The sequence below is a fragment of the Leuciscus leuciscus genome (assembly GCF_965113295.1).
Source record: "Leuciscus leuciscus genome assembly, chromosome: 19".
Lineage (NCBI taxonomy): Eukaryota > Metazoa > Chordata > Actinopteri > Cypriniformes > Leuciscidae > Leuciscus > Leuciscus leuciscus.
The window spans coordinates 13,447,277-13,474,661 of record NC_138743.1 but is presented as its reverse complement, the minus strand read 5'-3'; the positions used below and the strand labels follow the sequence as shown (position 1 = coordinate 13,474,661).

Sequence of the window (27,385 nt, the reverse complement as noted above, 5' to 3'; positions counted from 1 at the left end):
GCCTTTAAGGCCCTCTAAAAAATTGTCAAGGCCTTGTCCTCTGAAATTAGTAGTGTCAATAAATGAAAATAAATAATAGTAATTAATTTCATAAGTTAAAACGGTATGTTCTTCATTAAAAACAACAATGTCCGAGAAGAAGAAAAAAATTAGAAATTGTATGCGTTTTCACATAAGATTGAATTGTCAATTTAGGTGTTTTAGAACCTCATCTTGATTTTAAGTATTTTAACTATTTTAATATAAACAATTTTAACTAAGTTTAAGTCGTTTACTGAGACCACCTATTTTAAATAATTTTAAGAAGTTTACTGAGGCCGCCTGGTGGACCACGCCTCCGTTAGAGAACTAAGAAGACTGACTGAGCATGAAATCCATAAAGCAAATGAGATATATGCAGAGAACGCAGGTAATTTATGCCAAAGGTTAAAAAATAACCCAGTTGTATAAACCCAGACTAGTTTTACTAGCCGTTTTCCCCCGACTCCAGGGCCTGACCTCACCTCTCTGTCCGTCGGTACTTTTCCGCAGGCGGAGCTCTACCGTGACGTCACGCGGGATACAGCTCCGTGGCTTTTGTTAAGCGCGTGCTCCAGAGTCGCTGTCAAAGCTCGCTCGCTCACCGATCTAACAATCTCGATACCCGGAACGACAGGGTTGTACGGACGCAGAGACGTGCCATATCTATTGCTTTTGCAATATCCCCAACCAACAGCTTTTAATTGACCTTAAATATGTCTACCATCGTCAACCGTCAACCAGATCAGGTAAGAATCAATCTTATCAGTAATATGACTGAAGCTTCATGTCTTCTGTCCTCCCAGGATTATTTCATACTACGTGTTTATTTCTAAAGATCTACAACTGAAATTTTTTTTGCTTCTACGTTGCTATTTTGTGTTACACATACAGACACTTGTATGTACTCACGCGATTGCCATATGGTGCGTTGTAATCTACTGTGCAATCGGCAACTGCATGCGTTGCTCTCATCAAGAGAATCGCTCGCGTAAGATCAACGTTTGCAGTGTGCAGCAAACCGTGATTTTTTTATTTTTTTTCCAAACGTTGAGTTTTTTTATTTATTAATTGTAATTTATTTTAAATGAACGGAATAAATTAAGTAATATTTTACTACAAAATAAACGGGCGGTTTTACAGTTACAGCTAGTGTAACGTCACCAACTGGCATAGTATTGCGGGTGCTGCAATATTGCACATTCAATTCATTATACATTGGGCAAGCAGCTCTACACCCACTAGTTACATTCATATAATTTTCGTTTCATTATAAAAGAGGCTTCATACACTCACATTTAGCTGCTTTGCCTTGTAAAATTGGATTGTGCTAACCATGATTATACTGTCGTTGTCTGCTCACAATTGTAACATTTTTCCATTCTTAAAATTAAATCATTATTTATCCTTCATCATCATTAAAAAGAACAGTAAATGCCGACGAACACATGAATGAAATTAATGAAAAATAGGAACGGGACGATTTGTCAAGGTTAAAAAAAGAGTGACCGGTGTGGTTCATTGAAAGCAGTGCTCGTGTATTTTGACGCAGAACATACATTTTACCTCATCGTTGATCTTTAGTCAGGAATATGTTAAAATTACGACCAGGTCCTACTGACCTAGTTTTGGATTTTACTGTAGGCTTGGTCGAGGCGAGGGGTTCAGAAACGTTCTGTATGATGCAAGCTTCATTGTGCGGGGAACGTGGATACGAGGCGTGTTGATGGACACGTCATCTGGCCAATCGTATCGCTCGGAATCATACGTTCTGGCCTATCAGGATTCGTGGATGTAATGGGGCGTAACCACAGAAATTTGTCCCTGTATGTTTTATCGTTTGCACTTAGCATCGATAATATTTGATTGGAATTAACATATGGTCTCATACATTAAGTAGATGTTTGGAAATATATGAAAACTATATATATTTGTAGAGTTAAAATTATTTACACACTATTCTGCGCACTGTTTTATTAAGCTGTATTTCTCTAAAATCGTGCGTTTATGGAATTTTTTTTGTAGGTTTGGCAAATGCTGTGGAATTTCCGTCTGGTTATAGGTGTTTATTATTATTATTATTATTAATAATATTATTATTATTTGCTTCTTTTCTCTCTAAATATTATGTTCTCTCTACATACCTGTAATAATTTTCACAACCTATGTTCCCACTCCCACAGTACATCCCATTTACCGTGTTGTACACATTAAATCTCTGGTCATATTTAACAATCCCATTTACAAGTCACAGGAATCAGCAGCTTCACTTCTCATAAAGCCGTTTCCGTTCCTTAACTCTACATCTGCCTATGGATGACCTAATTGTCACTGCAGTGCTTCATTTGTAAGGGAAATATATGCAGCACTGTGCTTCCTAAACTACAACCTTTCCTTGTGGATTTTGATACAGATTCTTAGAGAGTAGAAATAAAAGGCAGTTTTTTTTATTTATTTTCAGAGAATTACTTGGCTGTTTAACTGCCTTTACTCCATTGCATGTTGTGGTTAATGTGAATCACACAGGGACATTTTCTATTATGGCCACTGTGAATAAAATCAGTGTTCTGTCTCTTTTCAAACATTCTTTCCTTACGTGGTGAAGGATTATGCAATTTTCCAGCCTGTTCTCATGTGAGATCACCCGGTGGCTCTGTTAGCTCACTCCTTAAATTGTGTTCTCCCATTAACCTTTTTCCATAAAGGTTAGCGTTTCATTAGAGAGGGGCAGATATAAATAAAGAAGCAAAGATACCAGCAGCTTTGCTGCCCTTTGCCTTCAGAATGTAATCTGTTCATTCACAAAGTAATTAAATAAATAAAATCTAAATAAAAAAAAATTCTACAAAAGTAATTATTGTAATTATTATGATGGAGCAGTCATAATGTGTTTCCTTTCCATCTTTGTAATTACGAGTTTAAATTTCATAAGCTCTTCTGCTGCCTGTGGGTTTATGGAAAGAGTGTGTTTTAGTTTAGGCTGAGAGAGAGTAAATCATGGATTTTGGCAGGTGTTATCTAACCCCTGGAAATGCAGCTCAGACTTTAGTTCACATCTGAATATGATTTTATGATATAATTTTTCACCATGCTTCTTTCATAGCCTCTCATGATCTTGCACAACCATTTGAACAGAATGTTTTGGGGGTTTTTTGCACACCCAATGCCCTTCCTACACATTTTATGCAGACTCTACATAAGTTTATCACTGTGGTGCAAGCCATTCATGAGTTTAAACGTACATCGGGGGATTTGGCTACAAAAAGTAGCCTATGTTGGAGCTTATTAGTTACTATAGACGTCCATTAAAATCATTATTATTTGTATAGCATTAACAATGCCAAGGTCATGACTCATGGTCTTGATTCCTGGTAAAATTAGCTGTGAATCAATTCAATTTGCATAGAAAAATCTGGCCAATGATTAAATCTAAATGTTAGCAAGCCTGTGTGTTTCGGACACTGAGTAATGTAGTTCACCCTTTTTCTTAGAGCTGGCGGAGTTCCCAGAGAGAAAGCGTGACTTGCAAAAAGGGGTCTCATGACCAAGACCAATATAATTGTATATGTCGCTTGTGGTCATGGTGCACACTATAAGCGGGTTGAACTATCTAAAATTGAATGCAAGAAACACAATGTCCTCTTTAGCCTCAGTTTTGTTTTTTAGCATGGCCATAAGCGATGCATTAAGTTGTTGCTCAATCTGGGTTATCTGTTGAGTACTGCTGCAGAGTCAATAGAACAACTGTTGCTGTGTGTTTAAACCCATTCTCCTCTTTCTCTCTCGCCTCGCTGTCTGTCCCACGCTTACTGACTGAAGGGGCTGTTCTCTGCATGCCAGAGGGGACAAAAAAGATTATATGCACAAAATGGTCTTTCAAAGTGTTTTTCTGCCACCAAGCATTTCAAAATCTGTCCGTCTTTTTGTCTTTTCACCCTCTGCTTTGTCAGTAATTGTATGAGGATGCTGTGGTTGTCAGCACACAATGAACAGATTTGTGAGTCCATCTGAAGCTGCGAAGTCACCGTAGGCTTTATCTGTTGTCTAACCCGTAAGTGCCCTGGTTTAAAGCGTCAGTTCCTGATTCCACTCCAAGTGGACCAAAAGCTCTCAGATTAAGGTCACTAGCTTGACACTGAACAGTTCAGACTTATCAATGAGTGGAAAGCTTCACGTTTTAAGGGTCAATGACATTACTTTTGTTGTTTTTTGCCTAAAAATATTTTTGTAATGTCAAGATCAATACATATCTTAAAATATCAGATAATTTGACCGTTTACTGACAGGACATGGTTAATTAGGTTGTAAAATGTGGCGTACTCCCCAAAAACTAAGAAAAAAATAAATAATTAAATAAAGTGTATAAATATATTAAAACATTTTTAAAATACTGGAATATGTTCAATGGGTAATTTTATTAAAATTTAAACTTTTATTTGTTTGAACACATTCACTTAACGGGTTATATTTTAATTGTATTTATTTATTTAAAGGGGAGCTTTCAATTTGGATAATCTTATGACCCTCATTGATTTTATTAAGATCTCTTGTCTTTTTTTTTTCTTTTTTTTTAAGTAGGAAAGAGTTTGGATTAACTTAGATCTGAGATTTAGTGGAATAAACTTCAGTGTTGAAGATCAGACAGTTGAAAAAAGAAAGGTTTTGATGAGAACTTATAATTAATCATAATTTAAATCTTCCATCTTTTTACTCATCCTTGTGCTTAAAAGTGTTTCTCCAATGCCACTTATCTTCAAGAGGAAGCATCTCTATGAGGAGGTAAATTAAGGCCTAGAGTTTTCCGATTACTGTTTTCAATAATCAGCCCCTGCGTAGGGATGAGCAGATTATCCAAAGACCTCCACTGCCTGCATTTACGCCGAATGAGGCTGAAGTGACTAAAAGGATGTGAGTGGAAAAACACCAGCAGGTTTTCATGCAAAACACAAGGATTCCACACACTGGAGCTCATTTGTTTTTCACTTAACATTTTTCCATCCCCACACAGCTGAAGCCACATCATTGTGGGAATGTGATAAATCCATCAAAATTCCAGACCGAGTGAGTTCTTGGTTTTGTGACCATCCTCCGCCCCTAGAATTGGGCCATCTGCTGGCTGAAAAAGCATTGAAAGACCTATGGAAATTTCCGGAATTGCGGGTGTGGTAGAGCCATGTGGTTAACGGGGGAAGGACATGGAGAGAATTTGTGTTTGGGTGTTGTAGAAACGGCCTGACCAAGGGAGGCTTGATGGGAAGTTTAGAAAAGCATGTCCTGAGATTTAGGCAGCTTCTTGAATTAAGTCTGTATGAGACAGATTCTGTCTGGATTAATTTGAACTGTCTTTGCAGCAGAAGTGAAGGCTGATCCCGAATAAGGCACGTGTTTAACACCATGAAAGCAATCAGTGGTGTAAAGCTGGGTCAGTCTATGATCTGCAGCGTTTCTGCCCTTGAGCGACACATGAACCTTTCAATTCCATTGGTTCTTTTCACATCAGTAATAGATGTTGTGGCCATTGACGTTCTAAAAATTGCTATTGATGTGATCAGTGTTCCTGATAAAATCCTGCTATGTGGCGTCATTACAACCTCTTGTTTGTTATTTGTCCTGCAGGTTATAATGCACGATCAACACAGAAAAGGTTTGAGTCTATAGCCAACGGGACACCCGAGGACTTGATTGCAGTCACTCTAAGCCTGAGAGTTTGAGTCACCTCTGACCCCCTGCTGTGCCCTCTGGTTGCCTGGCATTGCCTTTTCCATCCACTTCCAGTGAAGGAAGACTTGGGCACTCCCATTCCTGGTTCTTCTTCACTCGTGCCTTTTTACGGCTTTCCCAAGTAATCTATCTCTCCCAGACCAACGTCATTCGGTATTAGGTAAGCGCATGACTTATACATGAGACTTAGTGTTATGTAGATGGTTTTATAGTGATTATAGACTGTGGCAGCTTTTTAGCCAGCAGCAAAAATGAGTGATACATTGTATTTTTGTTATGTGCGTGGGTGATGTTTATGTAAGATGCACTGTGTGGGAAAGATATTTTGAGGTAAAATCATAAAATTGACTCAAGATTGTTTTTTTTGCTTTTGCAAAGACTTAATTTCCAAAAATGATTCCCAACGGATATTTGATCTTTGAGGACGAAAGTTTCCTGGATTCCACCGTGGCCAAAATGAACGCCCTTAGAAAGAACGGACAGTTCTGTGATGTGAGACTTCAGGTAACACACCCTTTTTTAACCTTATTATTCTCGGTGTCATTACGAGAAGGCTGAAACATGATTCAGGGAAGAAGAGTGTGTTTCATTAGACGCAGGTCCTGGATCTTTGAATGGCCTTTAGTTGTGTGACGTTCATTAACAGACAAACCCAAACCCTGTGTTCAAAATATTTCAAAGAATGCTTGGAAGCTTTAACAATAGATTTAATAGTTAATTATCAAGATTAATTTCCTAAAAGACTCTCTTGTTCCAAATAGAAATATTGTAAGTTGTATCCCTAGTTAAAGGGATATTTCACCCAAAATTTTAAATTCTGTCATCATTTACTCACCCTCAAGTTGTTCCAAACATGAATGAGTTTCTTTATTCTGCTAGACACAAAAGAAGATATTTTGAAGAATGTTGGTAGCCAGACAGGTGACGGTAGCCATTGACTTCCAAAGTATTTTTATTTTTCCTACTATGGAAGTCAATGGTTACCGTCAACTGTCTGGTTACCAACATTCTTCAAAATATCTTCTTTTGTGTCCAGCAGAAGAAAGAAACTCATACATGTTTGGAACAACTTGAGGGTGAGTAAATTATGACAGAATTTAAATTTTTGGTGAAATATCCCTTTAATGATGCTGCCAAGCTATTACTATTGCTAATACTTAATATTTTGGATTTGTTCAAATTTGTATAGCAACATACTAAAACCCACTCAGAACACCATAGCAACATTTGAATGCCCAAACATCATATCTGAAAAAACATATTTACTTCTTTTAATTTACTTTTTGTTTGTTAATTAAAACAAATGGTGCCTATTTCTTTGTTACAATGCCATCATAGACTTAACCGTTGCCCTTTTTATCTCTGCAGGTGTGCGGCCATGAATTGATGGCTCATCGGGCAGTGCTGGCTTGTTGCAGTCCGTACCTGTTTGAGATCTTTAACAGCGATCTGGAACCTCACGGAATCTCCCATGTAAAGTTTGAGGATCTGGACCCTGAGGCTGTGGAGATCCTTCTCAACTACGCTTACACTGCCCAGTAAGAGACACACAATATGCAATCAACCAATCTGGGCCATCAAAGGGCATTTTTTCTACAAAATGAATGGCTTCCCATTTGTGGCGATCAATGATTTCTGATATTTAATTTTGCTTTCTGCAGGTTGAAGGCAGATAAAGAGCTGGTTAAGGAGGTTTACTCCGCAGCCAAACGGCTCAAAATGGACAGAGTGAAGCAGGTAGGCATATTAATCATGTTTTTGTGTATTTGTGACAGGTTTACTTTAGATGAAGTCCTAACCTACTCTTTTGTACCTGCTCCCAGATCTGTGGCGACTACCTTCTCTCCAAGATGGATTCCCAGAGTGCCATCTCCTATCGCAATTTTGCCAGCTGTATGGGAGACGGGCGTCTGCTGGGCAAGATCGACAGCTATATCCAGGAGCACCTTCTAGACGTGTCTGAGCAAGAGGATTTCCTCAAGCTTCCACGCCTTAAAGTGAGCTGGCCTTTAACCTTTCGGGTCATGTACTATTCTTGATTGCGCGCTTATGCTAACCACATTCTTTCTTTTGGTCCGCTTTATAGTTGGAGGTGATTCTGGAGGATAACTTGACCTTGCCTAGCAACGGCAAGCTGTACTCCAAGGTCATTGGCTGGGTGCAACGCAGCCTGTGGGAAAATGGCGAACCCCTGGAGCGACTGATGGAGGAGGTCAGTACTGCGCTCCACTGTGAGCTCCTCTCTCTCCTCCCTCACTTCTTCCCCCTCGTAATTCATCCCATTCACAGATTTAACAGGTCCGTTCACACCAGCCATCTTAACGGTAGAGGTCGGTTGGGTTTGTTCTCTTTGGCTTCCATATATATATTTTTTTGTTTGCTCTCCCCCTTTACCCACAAGTCACCCCGCGCCTTTAAGAATATACATTTAGGTACAGAACGGGGCTGTTACACCCTCCGCAAAGGGGAGTGGGTAGTCCAGGTGAGCCAATCTAAAAGCCTCCTGAATGTTCAGTGCTGTGCAGTAACTGCAGCTACTCTTGTCTGCTCGCAGAGAGTGAAATGGCATGTTGCCGTCCAATGACATCTCTCTCTTCTCTAAGCAGGTGTGTGAGTGTGTGAGTGAGTGTGCGTTCTTTGGGAACCAGCACTAACAATTCTTCCTCCCCACTGATTTATCTCTCCTTAGGTTTATTAGAGCAAACATCAGCAGGATTCTCACAAGACTGAAGAAACCAAGACTGGGGGCCTCCAGGGTAATGAGTCAGTGAATGAAAGAAAATAACAAAAGAACGAGAGGGAGCCATGGTGAAACAAGTGCTAGGCTCCTGTCTGTTAATCAAATGCACTCACCAACAGTACACAGTTCACTTAAAATTACACTTCAGATCTCTAAGTATCAATGCATTGAACACTTCAAGACATTCACATATTAAGTTCACCTCACATACGACACCTCACACAACACAAGTCAACTCGCATATGCATGCATTGCAAAGTAAATCAAAGCATGTTACACAGTTGTTCATGCACACACTTACAGGATATTCAGATAACTGACTAAAATGAATGGTTTATGCCACTAGGGCATTTTACATTTACACAGTATACATTTGAATACTGATTACGTACCGATGAAAATAAAGGAAGAGAGCTATCGGCTTCATAATGGCACCTACAATGCCTTTTCTTCTAAATAAAGGAAGTGGAAACTGAGTGCAGCTTAGAGGGATGTTCTCAAGTCGCTCTCAGTTCCTAGTTCCTTTTAATCTGCTTTTGGACACATTCCCAGTAGGGATGGGCACAAGTACTCAAAAGTGACAGCTGCAATAATTGCATTACATGACTTTTTTTTTTCTAATTTCAGAACATTTTACAACAATCGGTATTCAGTAAACTACAAAAAGCTACTATAGCTATACACAAATGGCCTCATTTGTAATTTTTTTTGATTTTCAGCGTTACATACTGGTCCTAATCAGTTGGTATCAGCACTGTAGGCAGTCGGTCAAGGGCAGCTCCTTAGAAATGTAAAACTCATGGTGCAAGACACTTAAAAACTGCAACTGTGCTGTACTCACTTAATATATCTGTCGAGTACCCATAGACAAAAATACCGAAATGCCCATCCCAAATCAACACTGATGCACTTTTTATTTTATTTTATTTTTACTTATTTCAATTTATTATACTACTTTATTTAATTTCAGTGGATTTTTTTTTCAGTTATTTGAACTGAATTTTGTATTTAATTTGGTTTTGAATTCACTTTTCTTTAAACTTGAAGACGATCCAAGATTTTTTTTTTTAAATGAGGGACTCATTTTTTGAGCTGTTAAAGTTGAAAACAGCTAACCAGTGTTGACCTGGAGTTTATGTGATGACGTCTGATTTGACTAACCCCCTCAGCTGAGAAGATGGCTGCAGGATGACCCCCTGAACATGCACTGATGAAGCTTGTTTGTTTCCTTCTCCAAACTTAAATGAAGGTTCCCAAGATGCTTTGTGGCGAAAGTATTGTGATCCACATTCTGCTGTTTTCAGTGCAGTGAAAAGTCCCGAAGATCTTGTGAAATGATCCACAGCAACACTGTGTTCATATTCTTAAAGAAGCTTTTTTTTTACCAGCATCTTGCAGCGAACGAGCGCTATGGTCCTCCCCTTCTTAACTTTTCTTCCTTCCCTGACCCACGTAGTTGGGTGTTCTGTTGTCATGGAGACAGCCACATGGGTTTTGTTGTCGCTGTGTGTTTTGCAGGTGCAAACGCTGTACTATTCGGCCGATCACAAGCTGCTCGATGGGAGCCTGCTTGACGGGCAGGCTGAGGTGTTCGGCACTGAGGATGACCACATCCAGTTTGTGCAGGTACACAACCAGCGCCGAGCTCTTCTCAGGCTGGACCGCAGCAGACCCGTAGCGAATGCAGGATTTAAGTGTAATGCTAGCAGAGCAGCTGCTTTGTTGTGCTGGGCTGTTGAGTCTGAGCGTTTTAAGGCTGAAGAGATCACGGTGTGTCCGTGATGAGTGTGTGGATTGGGTTTTAGTACTGCTTATAGTGTGGCTTTACATTGGGATTAGATTAAAGTAGATAAATGGTCAAAGGAATATTCCAAGGTTCAGAACAAGCTCAATCAAAAGCATTTGTGGCATGATGTTGATTATCACAAAAACTAATTTCTACTAATTTCCCCAAAAAGAGAAGCGAAAATGGAGGTGAATACTCACTTCCAATAGTATAGAAAAGATGTAAACAATATGCATGTTAACATGATTTTAATGTGACAAGAAAATGGACTAATCTTTAAATGTTTTATTCTAAATACTAATCTTCTTCGAGTTATATTCAACTCTGTTGCCATGACAAAGTAATGGCTAAAATGCCTGTAAAAATGAAGATTTAAACCGCCTTACAGCTCAAATAATGGTGTAACAGAAGAATCAATGTATGTCTAAAAGTGATAAGCTTCATATTTGTTTTAAATCCTTTAAAAATGGGCCCCATTCACTACAATTGTTAGTACCTTACCAAAACCTAATGGTTTGCTTTTTAAAAGAAAATGAGGCATGAGTCCAAATCAACATTATGCTGCAAATGCTGTCGACTGCGCTTAACTTTCATAGAACCGGGAATATTCCTTCAACCTGATGTAGCCTGCATCTGATAAATTGAGTCGGGTTTACGCCTAGACGGGTCTGGGTCTGTGTGAGGTTGTATATGTGTGGACCATGGGCTCGGAGTCTGTAGCTGCACTGTGCCTTTGCAGAAGAAGCCCCTACGTGAGAACATACACCGACAGCTGAGTACCAGCTCCTCTGGCAGCCTCTCCCCCGGATCTGCCAAACATTCCTGCAAGCAAGAGTGGAAATACATAGCTTCTGAGAAGACAACCAGTAAGTTTGCACCTTTGATGTGTTCATCAGATCGTTGAGACTTCTCTGCGGTCCCTTCAAGTTATTTTTTCCTCTCCCCACAGACAATACATACCTGTGTCTGGCTGTGTTGAACGGCATGCTGTGCGTGATATTTCTGCATGGGCGCAGCAGTCCCCAGGCCTCACCCTCGTCCACACCTTGCCTAACCAAGAGTCTGAGTTTCGAGGGCCAGCCGCTGGAAGAGGAACCTGAAAAGCTGATGGCACCCATGCGATATGCTCGCTCCGGCCTGGGCATCGCTGCTTTGAGCGACCGACTCATCGCCGCAGGTTGGTGGACAGCACAAAAAAAAACTTCTGAATGTCTCTCTTGCCTTCGTTAAGCAACTCTGATCTGTTATTCAGGAGGCTACAATCGGGAGGAGTGCTTGAGGACTGTGGAATGTTACAACATGAAGACTGACAGCTGGACTTTCATTGCTCCAATGAGGACTCCACGTGCTCGGTTTCAGATGGCCGTGCTCATGGTGTGTACATGGTCAAATGTGTATTAAGAAGTAGTATTTGAAAGTGCTGTGAAATAACTTGTTTTTATCCAATCAGGGTCAGCTTTACGTGATGGGTGGGTCCAACGGCCATTCTGATGAACTGAGTTGTGGGGAGACGTACAACCCCAGTGCTGATGAGTGGACTCAAGTGCCAGAGCTCAGGACCAATCGCTGCAATGCAGGTAAAAACTTCACTTGTAGCATTTAAAATGTTTTTCATTTATTTAGATAAAATACTATAGCTTATTGGCCATAACATAAAACAAAAAAAATTATCTATTGGTTTTAGCCAGAATCTGTGCATCCCTTCAAGAGATTTTGAATTTGTCCATTCAACACAGAGAATACAGTACGTTTAGATTCATCAATTATTGTTTTCTTTCTTCAGGTGTCTGCTCTCTGAACAACAAGCTGTACGTTGTTGGGGGATCAGATCCTTGCGGACAGAAAGGTCTGAAGAACTGTGACGTTTTTGACCCCGTGAGCAAGGCCTGGACCAGCTGTGCCCCTTTAAACATCAGTAAGTCATGTTGACGTCAAAAATATCCCTATAATTGCTTCCACAGGGGTTTCTGGCACTTAAGAGATCACAGCTTAAACGTACAGCAGGGATTACACTGATAAAAAGCCAGATGGATCTGCAGAAATGGTTCTCAATGTTATTTTCGTGCATCTACAGGGAGGCATCAGGCTGCCGTGTGTGAGTTGGATGGCTTCATGTACGTGATCGGAGGAGCAGAATCATGGAATTGTCTGAACAGTGTGGAACGCTACAACCCAGAAAACAACACTTGGACCCTTATTGCCCCAATGAACATAGCCCGCAGAGGAGCTGGAGTGGCTGTCTATGAAGGTAAGCAAAGGACAAATTGCCAGTATATGACCATTAAGCTTGCATATGGTGACTGATTTTTATTTTTTGTTGTTGTCTCTCTCAGGTAAACTCTTCGTGGTGGGCGGCTTCGATGGCTCTCACGCCTTGCGTTGTGTTGAAATGTATGACCCCGCCCGCAACGAATGGAGGATGCTGGGGAGCATGAACTCGCCACGCAGCAATTCTGGTGCGGCCGTGCTCAATGATGTCATCTACGCCGTTGGCGGCTTCGATGGAAACGACTTCCTTAACTCAGTTGAAGCCTACAACCCTAAAACAGACGAGTGGAGCCCCTGTGCCGATGCCTTCACCAATTCCTAAGAGCCAGGGGCCAGGGAACCAAATGGGGACGGGGGGTTATCTCACTCAAACTAACAGGCTTAGTGACGTAATCGTGCTTTGTGATGTCCTATATGTATGCGGGAGGGAGGGAGGGAGGGAGGGCGGGTGGGTTTTTGAGGCGTGAGGGTGGTCTCATTGGGTGGTTCTTCACAGGAGTCACCCATGAGGCTGATTTTTCTTACAGTGTTCAGGTGGGGGAGGTCCGTTGGGGGTTGCTTAAAGCAACATTAAGCCTTTGCATATTGCATACTTTATTTTTTGTTGTTGTAAATATTGTTCTTTCTCTCTTTTTTTTCATTTTAAGAAGAATGCCAACATTTATTGCACACTGAGTGTACCTTTTTGAGTTGAGTAGTTTTGAATTTCTCAATAATTTTTAGCGAGTTGAAGACAGGATTGATTGGTTGAACCCATTAAGGAAGTGAATTTTTTTTTTTCTTGTTTTGCTCACCTCATTTGAAGCTCCATGCTTATACAAAGCCTTATTTTACAAAACATTCAAACACATGGCTTTCCTTTTTGTATCATTAGCCATGACGTAGGATTACTGTACCAATCTTTAAAGATTGCCTTTTTTATATTTTTGATACACTGCAACGTAACCAATAGATAGATGGATGAGCTAGCAGGCACAAAACACCCATGAGGTTATGAACTCTAACCAGTGCCAGTTTAGTTACACTCACATGCGTATAGTCAACCACGCTTCAGTGCTCTTGCTCATTAGATCTTTTGTTACTATTTCTTTTGTTTGACTGATTCAAACAAGTGAGACGATGCTCATTTCTTTCTTGATATATTCTCTTTTTAATATTTTCTGTGTTTAGCAATTGGAAGCAACAAAAGAGTTTTTTGGTTCTATGGTTTTGTTTTTTTCCTCAATTATTTGGCGGATAAAATTCTGTACTACATTTGTTATGAGCTGATATTTCCTTACTAATAAAACCATTTCAGCCTGTGAAATTATTTTGGATTTGTGTCTCTAGAAACAGTAATGAAAAGGTCTCTTTAACTTGGATTGTGCATTGAGGATGTTTTGCACATTTTATCTCAAGAACTGAATTTTGGTTTGACTGTGTTACATGATTCTGGTAGGATTACACTAGTGTTTAGTTTATAAGTGGGTTTAGGATCAGATGAAGGGAAACAAGGCAAAAGAAAACTGGATAATTTATTATCAGACCATTTATTTCTCTTCTTATCCAACAATCCAACTCCCACACTCCATTCACAAATACTAACCTGTTTTAATCCTAGACAAATCACATTAGTCGTGTTGGCAGGTCTACAGGAGGGATTATAGGTCTTTTCTGGCACTTTATACTCAGGTCAGTCATGAAGTCACTGCAATAACCCTCTGGTACTTGCTTGTGGTTTCTACTGAGATAAGGAGGATTGAAAAACCGAGGAACTCCAGAGTGTCTCAATAATTGAGATGTTAAATATTTACCAAAATAACTACACACTATATGTGAGTTTTTTTGTATTACACTGCACTGCTTTCCCCTTATTTTCCTATGTAAGCCCCCTAATTTGGTGTTCACACAGACGCATTATAGGGTTGTCATCCCTGTATTTGAGTCCTAAGTACAATTATGTTCATACTTCATACGTTCAGGTTGTATACTGGAGTGACATACGCATTCTATAACCACACTTGTAGATTTTTAGGAAGCACAACTGTAATTTTGGCAGATCTGTGCTGTGTGAATGGAACTGTACAGGACAATTTGGTAGTCTGCAAGCATTTTCAGTAGGATTAGGACTCTATAATCTTTTGGTAACACTTACTACTTAACGCCTTTATATATGCCTTATAAAAGTTTTTTTTAATGCATTAATTACGCCTTGTAATGCACCTTATAATGGCATTGTATATGGTCTCATGAATAACTAACCACAGTTATAATAAATTCTAATAATTATGTTACTCCTTTAGAACGTATAATGCATTAAAAAACATGACAAACAAGCAATTTCAGATGTATCTGCAAAGATTATTATAACGTACATTATGCATAAAGGATTTAAGTAAGTTTTACCAATCTTGTTTCTTGCCCATATTGCAATTGTCTTTTGAACTCAGTTACCTATGAACACACAGCCATTATCTTGCTTACGTCATTGAACGTTGGTGTAATCTCAAGACGGATATTATTATCACTGTTCCCATAATCCTGTAAGGCCTTTCAAGCTGTGATGTCACCGTTCTGCCTTACAAACCAGAAACCCAGATTTATATGTGACAAAAAAGAATGACACATCATTGATGATCAAATTATTTAATCAAAATGCAAATATATGTAAAGGAAAATATTCTTTTTGAACTATTCACAATATAATACAAATACTACAATATCAAAACTTACACCAAATAAAACCAGAGTTTATTATTAATAAAAAAAACTACTACTGAGGTTCATGTTGGTGCTGGTATTGCATGTGCAGAACTAAATAATTATAATGAGAACAAAAATATATAGCAGCTTATCAGACCTAAACAGTCTAAAGTATCGCAATTCACTGACTTTGTAACAAAATGTACCTTCTAGAATCATGGAACAAATGAGTAGATTTCAGAATAGTTTCCAGAAGGGTGCTTAGACTGATGCCCAAGAAAATTGGCTTTCAGGACATGGCTCGATGTTGCACTCACTAATTACTGAGAGCCTCGGAGCAATGAATGTGGTGTCAGACAGTGTTATGAAGTAATACCTCCGTTTCTCTCTGAACACATAACCTGTTACCACAACAGTGTGGGCGTTAGAAAGACTCACATCAGAATTTGAACATATGGCAATTCTACCTTCTTCTATGCGGTATAAAACACCAAAACCACCAACAGATCTATAAAAAAAATGTAATCATCACTAAAAGAGTTTATTTTTCCCAGAAGGGAACACATCACCTATAAAGTAAGGTAAAATAATCAATAAATAATCCAAATAGTTTAATACAATTATTGAAAGCATGAACTAGAACACAGATGAATTCTTGTCTATATAGACTGTTAGCCCTTGATGCCAAGTTACTTTTGCATAACATGTCAGGGTCACGTGACTGATGCACTGACTCTGCTACAGGATGTTACAAGGACAGATAATCAGTGGGTTGGTACAGCTTTGGTTCCTGCAGATTATGACTCAGCTACCAAAAACCAGGTCGGTCCAAAGGAGTCCGGACCAATAGCAAGTAGACAGTTGGCTGGGTCCAAACACGGAAAGTGGGGTGTTAAATCAGGGCCAAGAGCTCAGAGTAGCAGCACAGTGATCTAGATTTGCATATAGCTCAGACAGCTGCGCACCACCCACACACAGCTTCTCCCTGAGGACAAACAGACACACATAAGTCTTCTCTATCTTGTTTGTACAGTTTTTTATGATATATTTTGTTTTGGAAAAATGCAGGTTTAGAGCAACATGACTGGGAGTATTTAATGAACATCTTTGTATGTATATGTAAAGTGAAAGAGGTCAAGAGAAGGTGGCTGAAAAAATTACTTTGCAGAATAAACAACATTATAGAATAAAAAAAGCAATTCATGACCTCTTTAACACAAGGCAATCTCAGTGAGCCACGAACTTCATGTATATACACGAAATGCTTGTCTGACTAAAACAAAGTTATTCTCAATGTTTAATACTAGCGTGGTTCATGGGAAAGGAAAAGGATTTAAACAATTGCAGAAATCTCTGAGTCAGTCACACCCGCCCGGCCCGCTCTCTTTCCTTGGTACTGAGGTGCATGACTGACTTCTCATCTCTCTCATTCTCTATCTCCTCCCTCTCTTTCTTGCAACCTGTTGCTGCTTGTTGCCTTAGTTTGTTCACATCTTGTGTTCCCCAATGGATGTTACATAACTAAATACCAAAAAAGAAAGAAAGAAAGAAAGAAAAAAACGAAGGATTGCATGCACTTGTTCATTCCCAGAGCACACCCTCACCGAGCTGATTTAGGTAATGAAGGGTATGGTGGAAATTAAGAGCAGGGGCCAGTTGCATAAACTGATGTATAAAACTTGCATAGCCATTATGTTAAGACAGTGTCTTAAGATCTACAGTAGTATGACCCACTAGCAGTTAATCAAGGGATAGTTAGTCTTACTTTTCGGTATCAAATTAGGTAAATGTACGTTTTTATGTAACTGACTTAAAAAAGAAATGAACAGTCTTATAGAAGAAATTTCGATGACAAACTTGTAAGACTAGTCAAAGCGTTTTATGTAACCGCCTCCTGGTCTGGACTTGGAATGTTGTCTTTGCTCATTTTTTCAGAAATTACAGTTCTGACAATGCAGTCAGGGCCAAGGTCATATAAATATATATATATATAAAAAAAGCTAGGTTATAAATCCACCTTTTTCCTTACAAGCCTTACAAGTTTTAGATTATGGGAGGCACTTCCGGTTTGGGGAAGCTCCACTCAAAAAGATTTCAAATCATAAGGTTGCGCAACAAAGAATCCTTATACGTCAGTTTGACTGAATGAGCTGTAAAATTTCCTTCATGTTCAGACTTCAAGAGAACAACTACACGATTGGTACTTTAATGTAACGTGGCATAACAAGAATGTCTATGATGAGCTCTTTTCAGTCGCTGCATTCTTTTCCTCCTGATTATTTTCTTTTTTCTTTTCTGCTGCAACAGTATTTAAAAGTACAACATATACTGCTCATTTGTGGTCTACTCTCCTGATTTATTTACAATATATCCCATTAATAATTTACAGGAATGCACAAAAAATCTCTTGTTTTTCTCCCCAAATCGTCTCTTTCCGGGCTTGTTGCTGATGCACAGATGCTTTAAAATAATTGTCTCCCATTTTCACTGCTAATCTCTATTAGCAGTGTTTACTGGAATGTTTCTAAAGCAGGTAAATGTAATATTTATTGTCTTTCAAAATGACGAAAATCACTGTGAAATATTATCACTCAATGTTCTAGTTTATGAATTTTTTTGATTAAGGCAACGTGCAAGGCATAATACAGACATATTACTACAGTGATATTTAACGAATCCATAATATTGCTGAAGAAATAATAGGGGGTTATTCATGGTCTGTGTTAGTAAATTGTTAATGCTTTTAGACTTTTAAATAGTCTTTTAATGTTTGATGGTTAAAGGATGAGTAGAATAATGTCACTTCATTCAGTTTTTGAAAATGCTTATTATTGCGTTCATAGATTGAGCCTTTCGCTGATTGTTTACAAATTAACAGAAGTAATTCACATAATTTGTGCAATGCGTCATGGGGCGTAGGAAAAAGGTGGATGCACTCACCAGCCACTTTATTAGGTACACCTGTTCAACTGCTCGTTAATGCAAATATCTTATCAGCCAATCACATGGCAGCAACTCAATGCATTATGGCATGTAGCATACATGGTCAAGACAATCTGCTGAAGCTCAAAGTGAGCATCAGAATGGGGAAGAAAGATGATTTAAGTGACTTTGAACGTGGCATTGTTGTTGGTGCTAGAAGGGCTGGTCTGAGTATTTCAAGCACAGCCATCTATAGGGTTTACAGAGAATGGTCTGAAAAAGAGGAAATATAAGTGAGCGGCAGTTCTTTAGGCAAAAATGTATTTTTGATGCCAGAGGTCAGAGGAGAATGGCAAGACTGGTTTGAGCTGATTGGAAAGGCAACATTAACTCAAATAACCATTCGTTACGAGTTATGCAGAAGAGCATCTCTGAACGCACAACACGTTGAAACTTGAAGCAGATGGACTACAGCAGCAGAAGAACACACCGGTGCCACTCTGTCAGAACAGGAAACTGAGGCTACAATTCCCACTGGCTTACCAAAATTGGACAATAGAAGACCGGAATAACATTGCCTGGTCTGATGAGTCTCGATTTCTGCTGTGATATTCAAATCGTAGGGTCAGAATTTGGTGTAAACAACATGAAAGCATGGATCCGTCCTGCATTCTAACAATGGTTCAGGTACACCACCTGGTGTGATGGATATTTTCTTGGCACACTTTGGGCCCATAAGTGACAATTGAGCAACGTTTAAATGCCACGAGTTAAATGAGTATTGTTTGCTGACCATGTCCATCCCTTTATGACCACAGTGTACACATCTTCTGATGGCTACTTCCAGCAGGATAACACGCCATCTCACAAAGCTCAAATCATCTCAAATTGGTTTCTTGAACAATGAGTTCACTAAACTCAAATGGCCTTCACAGTCACGAGATCTGAATCCAATAGAGAACCTTTGGGATGTGGTGGAACGGGAGATTTAGATTATGGATGTGCAGCCGACAAATCTGCAGCAACTGCGTGATGCTATAATTTCAATATGGACCAAAATCTCTGAGGAATGATTTCAGCACCTTCTTGAATCTATGCCATGAAGAATTAAGGCAGTTCTGAAGGCAAAAGGAGGTCTGGTACTAGCAAAGTGTACCTAATAAATATATATTTATATATTAAGCGTATTAATATATTGTGATTTTATAATGGTTTTTCTATTTTAATATATTTCAAAATATAATTTATTCCTGTGATGCAAAGCCATTACTCCAGTCTTCAGTGTCACATGATCCTTCAGAAATCATTCTAACATGCTAATTGTTTGGGATATAACCTTGCTTTCTCAAACGATTTTTATAAATCTTCCCCCCTAAAAATATATTATAAAAAAAAATCATGCACTACAAAGTGTTGGCTCAGTTGCCGTTTGTAGTGAACACATAAAAGATTCCATTCCTCCAGCCTTGCAATTATACGCTTCACAACAGTGCTGCCATGGCAACCGTACAACATTTGGGCAGCTCCCCTTCGCCAGACAGCAGAGTAAATGCTTTATGAACCCAATCCTTAAATCAACAAAACAGAACATAACACCACAGAGATGGTGCTCGCTCGAAAACAAGCATGCAACACTGAACATCTGACAAAAGCTGCAGCAGCCTCACAGCCGTTGTGAGTTGACAGCGTCAGTGCAGCGCCTGGTTGCTTAGATATCAATCCCTGCTGAGAGATTCAGCACCTAGAGACAAGATGTTCATGAACAAATTCAATGAATAACAGTCTTTCTTGTTTCACAAAACATATACTGTTTAGATTCAGATTATTAAAGGGTTAGTTTACCCCAAAATTTGAATTCTGTCATTATTTACTCACCCTCATATCGTTCCAAACCCGTAAGACTTTCGTTCATCTTCAAAACACAAATGATGATCTTTCTGAGGAAATTTGAGCGATTTCTGTCCCTCCATTGACAGCTACGCAACTACCACTTATTTGATGCTTCAAAAAGTTCATAAAGATATTGTAAAACTGATCCATATTAAATGAGCGGTTTAGTCCAAATTTTCTGAAGAGACACGATCACTTTATATGATGAACAGATTGTGGAAGCTCAAACGTGCTGCATAACACACGAATGAAACTCATTGGTTCTTACCTTTCAAGCATGCATGAGCTTCAGTTTACCACAACTGATGTGTGAGTTGATAAATGTTTATATGTGAATAAAAACCTAAATTGAATCTGTTCAACCGTGTCTCTTTTTAAAAATTTGGATTAAACCTTTCAATTCATATGGATTAGTTTTATGATCTCTTTATGAACTTTTTGAAGCGTCAAAGTGACAGTTGCGTAGCTGCCAATAGAGGGACAGAAAGCTCTCAGATTTCATCAAAAAGATCTTCATTTGTGTTCTGAAGATGAACGACAGTCTTACAAGTTTGGAACAACATGAGAGTGAGTAATTAATGAGGTAACACTTTAGTTTAGGGTCCAATTCTCACTATCAACTAGTTGCTTATTAACATATTACTAGGATATTGGCTGTTTATTAGTACTTAAAAGCACATATTAATGCCTTATTCTGCATGCCCATATTCTACATCCATTAATCCTACAAATTACCTTACTAACTATTTTTAAGAAGTAATTAGGAGTTTATAAAGGCAAAAGTGGCATTTAATAGTAAGTTAATAGTGAGAATTGGACCCTAATCTAAAGTGTGACCATTAATGAAATAATTTTCATTTTTGGGTGAACTATCCCTTTAAGGGATGATTTTAAGGAATCTTTAGCCTACAAATCAATATCTCATGGAATGACAGCCCAACTGAAATCTTTCTAAAGTTATAAAATGTTCAAGGTAGCCGAAGCAAAGCCTGATACAGCAACTTACTGAGACCAGTGTGTTATGTAACAGGTGACATTGAAGCAACTGATAATGTATGGGTGTTATTCAGTTTGGGTACATGATCAGATTATTGTCTCTGTGCATTAGCATACAGTACCTGACAGTACTGATTAAAGCATGCATTTGACACACGTGGATAAGTGCGTGAAATGAGGTCACTGAGGTCTTGGGTGTCACGGCTCATTAACCTCGCTGAGGTAAGGGAGCTAAAGATCAGCTGTCAACCGCTCCACAAATGTGTGTGCGAGCGTGTAGCTACACTTGACTGATAAGGTTAATCAATAAATGTTTTCTCCAGCCCTGAAGACACATCCTAGCAAAACCTTGACAAGCACACGAAAACTTTGCAAATGGCAATCCTGCTCAATAAATCATTACAAATGAGAGACACATTAAGAAACCGGAAATGACTGTGAACATGACACATGATGAAATTCATGCATACATGTTTTTTAACATGCAAATAAGGCCCAATAAAAAATAAAGTTATACTATGCGAATATTAATCATTAAATGAATTACGGTGAAAAATAATAAGTAAGACTTTGCTATGGAGCATCCAGTTAAATAATTTAACATACATATTCATAAGCTGTTCTTTCACCATAGAAGGATTAGAAGCTAGTGAGTTAATTAGTACACAGCCCAATAGGTTCCAGCAAATAATTTAGGCCTACTATGTTATAAAAACTAATATTTTTTTATAATATTATATTGCAATGTCAACTGTTATTTGATCCCTCTCCCACACTATCCTGGGAACAATTCATTCAAAAGAATTTGTCTGTATAATCAGGAATTTTGTGGTTATCAAGAAACCGTATCATCGTATAGCCTGAGGTCTTAAGCCCCGCCCCTTTTAGAGTCTCTCCTTCAGTAACACAACATAAAACCACATCCAACAGAAAATCTAAATTTTTAAAAGCACAACCACATCCTACTGTAAATCTTAATATTTAAAAGCACAATCACATCAGAGTCTTTATATATTGGATAATTCTCATTAATTTGTAGCATTATATTCAGCACTCCTTATTAGCCTGGGGCTTCATCAACATCATCAAAATCAACACATTGGCAGTGTGAAAATCTTTGAGACAAGATCACATATGCGTACGTTCTAGTTTCAAGTTAGGACATGTTCCACAAACACCTTTGTACACCGCTGGGAATAAATTGTGAAATATCTTTACCAGGAATGTGTATTCTGGCAAACGACTCAGGGGGAAGCGGTGATGTATCATTAAATGCATTCTATGTATCATTAATGCCTTCCTCAGTGCAAAAGTGTGATTTAGAGTGCACAAGAGGACAGTTGATAGCATAACCTGTTATTACACAGGTGCCACATTAGTGAGAGTTATTGCACAGATTGCAACGCAATGTGAGCGATCTAGAATCTATTCAACATAAGGACCTAAACTCAATACACATACATACACAAGATCGCACAGGACTTCCCCGGTTTGCCTGACATTAACATGCAATAAAAGAGTATGTGAGTTTAGTTAGTACAGAAGCTTGACTAAAATTCACTTGAGGTGTGACATTGGTGGTGAGATTAAAATGGAAAAAGCTTATTCATAAGCAACAGCTGACATTTTATGTTTCTGGACTATAGCTCCCAGTATGATTTGATTAGCTGAAAGAGAATTTCTTTTATATGAAATTACAATTTTAATTATAATACAATCAATTCAAAATTCACTTGAGATTTTGAATCAAAATCTACTATGGAATACTGTATTTATATCCAGATACTTCCAATCAAAATCTGATCAAAATACCCTACATTTCAAAAGTTCAGGGTTGGTAAAAAATACAGTAAAACAATACAATTATGAAATAACATTACAATTTAGAATAACTGTTTTCTGTTTTAAGATATTTTAACGTAATTTATTCCTGTGATGGCAAATTTTTATTTTTTTAATCATTACTCGAGTCTTCAGTGTCACATGATCCTTCAGAAATCATTCTAATATGCTGATTTAGTGCCAGAGAAACATTTGCTGAAGATTTTTGTAACTAATTGCTGTTATTTTGATCAATTTAATGCTTCCTTGCTGAATAAAAGTATTAATTGAACTTTTTTAAAAAAAGCTTACTGGCCCCAAACTTTTGAACAGATCACCAAATTCTAATGCAGCATATAAACAATGAACAGAGGATTCACTTTGCCATTTAACCATGACAGGCATGATGTTGAGGATTCACAGAACTGTCTTTTGAGGTTTGGGTAGGCTTATGATGCAATAACACCCTTACGGCAGAAACTCAATGGCCCTACGACAGAGTAGATAGCTGCTGATGCCTGCCGAAGCGAGCGCTGACCTGAGAACAGCATGCTGAGCTCTGGCTGAAATGCCTGTCTGCTTGGTGGGCGGTGTTAAAACCATTACAACAGAACAAACCGCATCATGCACGTAGCTTGGTAAATGAAAGCAATACAAGCTGTGAGTATGACTTGAAGATAAGCTAATGAGTCTCAATATCTCTCATAACTCTTAACTAACCGGTATTCCTGTTGAGACACGCAATCAAACAGGTCCCTGGCAGTGAAACGTGGCTCCATAGCAGCAATCTGAAAGCAGAAAGCACATCTGTTAATGTAAAGTACACAGTGTACAGGTCAACGCACATGTCCTGCAGAATCACTGTAGGACATGTATTGCTGCACATATTGTTGATCTTAGACCTCTTGGTGGTTATTTGATTGATCTAAACAAGATAAATGGAAATTCTTCATGTCTAAAACCAAATATATACTACAGTTCATAACTTTAGAGTCTGTAAAATTTTTTTTTTTTTTTTATCAATACTTTTGGTATCACTTTACAATAAGGTTTAATTTGTTAACATTAGATAACTACATTAGTTAACAAGAACTAACATTGAAAAATACTTTATTAATCATAGTTAGTAATACATTAAAATCAAAATTTATATCTGTTAATATTATTTAATTGACCTGAGCTAACATAAACTATCAATGAACAGTTGTGTTTTTATTAACTATTGTTAACAAAAATTAATAAATACTGTAACTAAAGTATTGCTCATTGTTAGTTAATGCATTTAATGCAAATTAGAATGATTTCTGAAGGATCGTGTGACACTGAAGACTGGTGTAATGGCTGCTGAAAATTCAGCTTAATAATGACAGAATTTTTATTCTAACTATTGTTTGACTATGGGGAATGACTTGCCAAAAAGGTGGATATGACCTATAGTGGCCGTTTTGTTCTTACCTCACTGGACTGAATGAAGGAGAGAAGTGACTGTGCATCCTGAACACTGCTGTCCGCAGATAGCAGCCTGTGGGAGGGGAAACCCTTAATTTTTCTATCACATTATAACAGGTATGACCTGTGCATTATTATAATGTTTTTCTATCACATTATAACAGGTATGACCTGTGCATATCACATTATAACAGGTAAAACCTGTGCAATTACTAGAACATCAGCTGTGTATAATATCTGTGGGTATTGCCTGATATGCAATTAAGAATCCTGTGTGTGATTTTAAAATGCATCAGTCAACCAGAGCACGCTTCTACATGTAATATTAACCACAAGTAAAGAGACAGCTTAAGATTACAATGAATAAATGTATCAGATGAATCATTAAATCTATCAGACAATCATATGCAGGGTAGTGTTTTCTAGTGTTTACTGAGCCTGTAATTGTGTTTGGATCACAAAAATTGTAAATTAGTAAATCACCACATTTACTCATTAACATCTGTGTGATGTTAGAAAAGAAGGAAATGTGTACAGACACAACAATTCTAAATTTAGACAGAGTGTCTGATAGCAGTGACATGTTTGATCATGGCAGAAACATGTCCAAGATTAAAGCCTGTTTCACACATCCTGTGTCCGCAGCACATAAGGGACAAGGACACAGGATAACTGCAATGGCAGAAGACGTTTCTGGTGCATAATATAGCTACATAAACAAAGCTGTGCTAAAAAGTTGAAAGAGAAAAAGATGACTTATTTTCATTTTTGGGTGAACTATCCCTTTAACGCAAGAATAAAACAGCATAGCCTCTAAAGGGAGGTAGAGGGGAGGAGGAGGCGAAGAAGAAATGTAGAGTAATTCAAGGGGCAAGACGAAGTAGGGAGCGAAAAGAAAAAGCTATTTCAGCAAGAAAGCCTGAATTATGCATGCTTTTCCTCATTCAGGGGCGCAGGGGGATGGAAAGGAGTAGAACAGCGCATTTGTGTGCATGTGTTAGCTTTGATGACTCATCTGTCTGCTTTCTGCACATAAAATGAGTCTAGCTGTATCCATGGAGACAGCACCTAATCTCCCTTCAAACTTTGTCATCCTGCCTTCTCAGAAACTGCCTTCTCAGAAACAATCAATGGAGAACCAGAGTGGACTCAAATGCACAGCAATAAAATGCAGTAAAAACTGTCAAAACAAACCCAAAGGGAACCTGAATCTCAGATGAACACTATGACATTGAGTACACACCGTCAGTCAGTGGGGTCATCAGCTTGAGTGAATAAGTATATAGGGTTGATGGGTAAAGGGTGACATTACTGTCAGACAGATGACTAATATAGTGGAAAGGCACATGGCTATATCTGATCATTTAACTGGGAAGGAGAACACTTAAAAAAGTTTAAAGTGCTTGACTTCATTTAGGCAGGACATTGACCCAGGCATTATTAAATAACTCGCACTTAAATTTGGAATTTCTTTTCATTCGCATCTTCCTCCAAACGCAAACTATATAATAATACTCTGTCATAATTAAAGTCAATGGCTTGAATAAAATGAACAAGTTGGAGTGTAAATCAATTGTAATGCACTGATGCAAAAGCGTGGTGTTTTGTGTGAGAATAAAAGAGCATATAATCAATTAGACGGACAATACAGCACAAGTTTCACATGACAAATCATTCATTTGCAGTACTGAATGAAGTGTATGCTTCAATCTCATAGAACAGCATTTTTGCACTGCCACTGAGACAAAATAATTTATAGTGTAAAAGAAATAATTCACTTCATTTGACAACTAGAACTGAGGCTTTCTGACAACCCAAAAATAAGATCTTCGTGCATGCCACATTCCCAGAGTTTAGATTTATTAGATACCTTATTATTTATTCGAGATTTATATTCATTAATAGGCCGTGAATGATACGAGCAGGCAGTTTAATATGCCAGCGAGGCAAGTCATGTCTGTTATTACACTCCAACATAAAGAGCGGTCTCTGTGTAACTACAGCTATGACACGCACCACAGTCTCTGCTCGCGAGATGCAGAGATCTTAATTTAGAGGAAGAATTGCCATGTCACAGAACAATCCGTACTGCTATGAGTTGTAAAGGAATAGTGAACAACGGAAGTGAGTCACACAGACACACTCACACAGGATCAGGGGAGGGTTTGATAAGAGTATATACTAATGATTATAGAATATTATTCCCCCTCCCCCTTTCACGTGTGACACACACCTACTTCTGTCCTTTACATGCTCAGGAGACTAAGGACATACACTGAGCAAATTCCTTTGGGAGGCACATGACTGGAATGGTAATAGACCCTGGTAAGACTGCAAAGTTCTGTGTGTGTGTGTGTGTGTGTGTGTGTGTGTGTGTGTGTGTGTGTGTGTGTGTGTGTGTGTGTGTGTGTGTGTGTGTGTGTGTGTGTGTGTGTGTGTGTGTGTGTGTGTTTGTGTGTGTTTGTGTGTGTGTGTGTGTTTACTAGCATGTGTGTACCTCTGAAGAGCCTCCAGTAGCTGTTTCAGTGCAGTTGAGAGCCTTTGCAGGCAGGAGAGGGCGTCCTGAGGCAGGGGTGAGGTAGATCGCAGGCTGGGCTCGGTGGTTCCCGGAGTGTAGTGGAGTGCTGAGAACAAAGCCGAACTGAAGAGAGAGAAACAAACAACGCAGTAAAGTTTCTGTTTTGTTTTTTGTTGGTATATCCTCAGTAGACAGTGTAAAACCTGATCAGCATTTCTTTAAAAAGGTTAATATTTTAGCAGAGCATATTTATGAAACCTATATTGAATACAAAACACACATACACAGGAAAGAGTTTTCTAATGGTTTTGAAAGAAAGAAAAAAAAGGATCAAATCAAATTGGATGGATCAAATTTTGATAAAAAACAGTAATGTTTGGAAATATTATTACAATTTAAAACAAACAACCATTTATATATATATTATGAGGGGCAGTACAAGCCAAAATCCATTCTTCTACTCTCACACTTATACATTCTCCTTTCACATACATACATTTCTACTCTCACACACACATACATTCTCCTTTCACATACATACATTTCTACTCTCTCACACACACATACATTCTCC

At 38.5% G+C, this 27,385-nt stretch overlaps 2 protein-coding genes across 4 annotated transcripts in view; one reads left to right on the top strand and one right to left on the bottom strand.

The window, feature by feature from the left end:
• The first annotated feature begins 576 nt into the window (after positions 1-576).
• ivns1abpa (influenza virus NS1A binding protein a) lies at positions 577-13,839 on the top strand. Its single transcript, XM_082148690.1, has 15 exons — positions 577-767; positions 5,635-5,899; positions 6,118-6,243; positions 7,108-7,277; positions 7,401-7,476; positions 7,563-7,736; positions 7,826-7,951; positions 9,998-10,105; positions 11,005-11,131; positions 11,215-11,442; positions 11,518-11,639; positions 11,716-11,842; positions 12,049-12,180; positions 12,340-12,513; positions 12,599-13,839. Exons 3-15 carry the CDS (start codon positions 6,133-6,135, stop codon positions 12,853-12,855), a joined length of 1,932 nt encoding a protein of 643 aa, XP_082004816.1. The 5' UTR covers positions 577-767; positions 5,635-5,899; positions 6,118-6,132; the 3' UTR covers positions 12,856-13,839.
• A 1,303-nt stretch (positions 13,840-15,142) lies between these two features.
• Positions 15,143-27,385, bottom strand: part of swt1 (SWT1 RNA endoribonuclease homolog) — a 30,128-nt gene continuing 17,885 nt past the window's right edge. For all 3 annotated transcript variants that reach the window (XM_082148685.1, XM_082148686.1, XM_082148687.1), the window contains exons 15-18: positions 26,791-26,934; positions 24,300-24,366; positions 23,565-23,632; positions 15,143-16,200 (exon numbers count right to left, since the gene is read on the bottom strand). In XM_082148685.1, the coding sequence (XP_082004811.1) occupies positions 16,113-16,200; positions 23,565-23,632; positions 24,300-24,366; positions 26,791-26,934 (367 nt within the window). In that variant the 3' untranslated portion in view covers positions 15,143-16,112. The remainder of the gene's footprint in view (positions 16,201-23,564; positions 23,633-24,299; positions 24,367-26,790; positions 26,935-27,385) is intronic.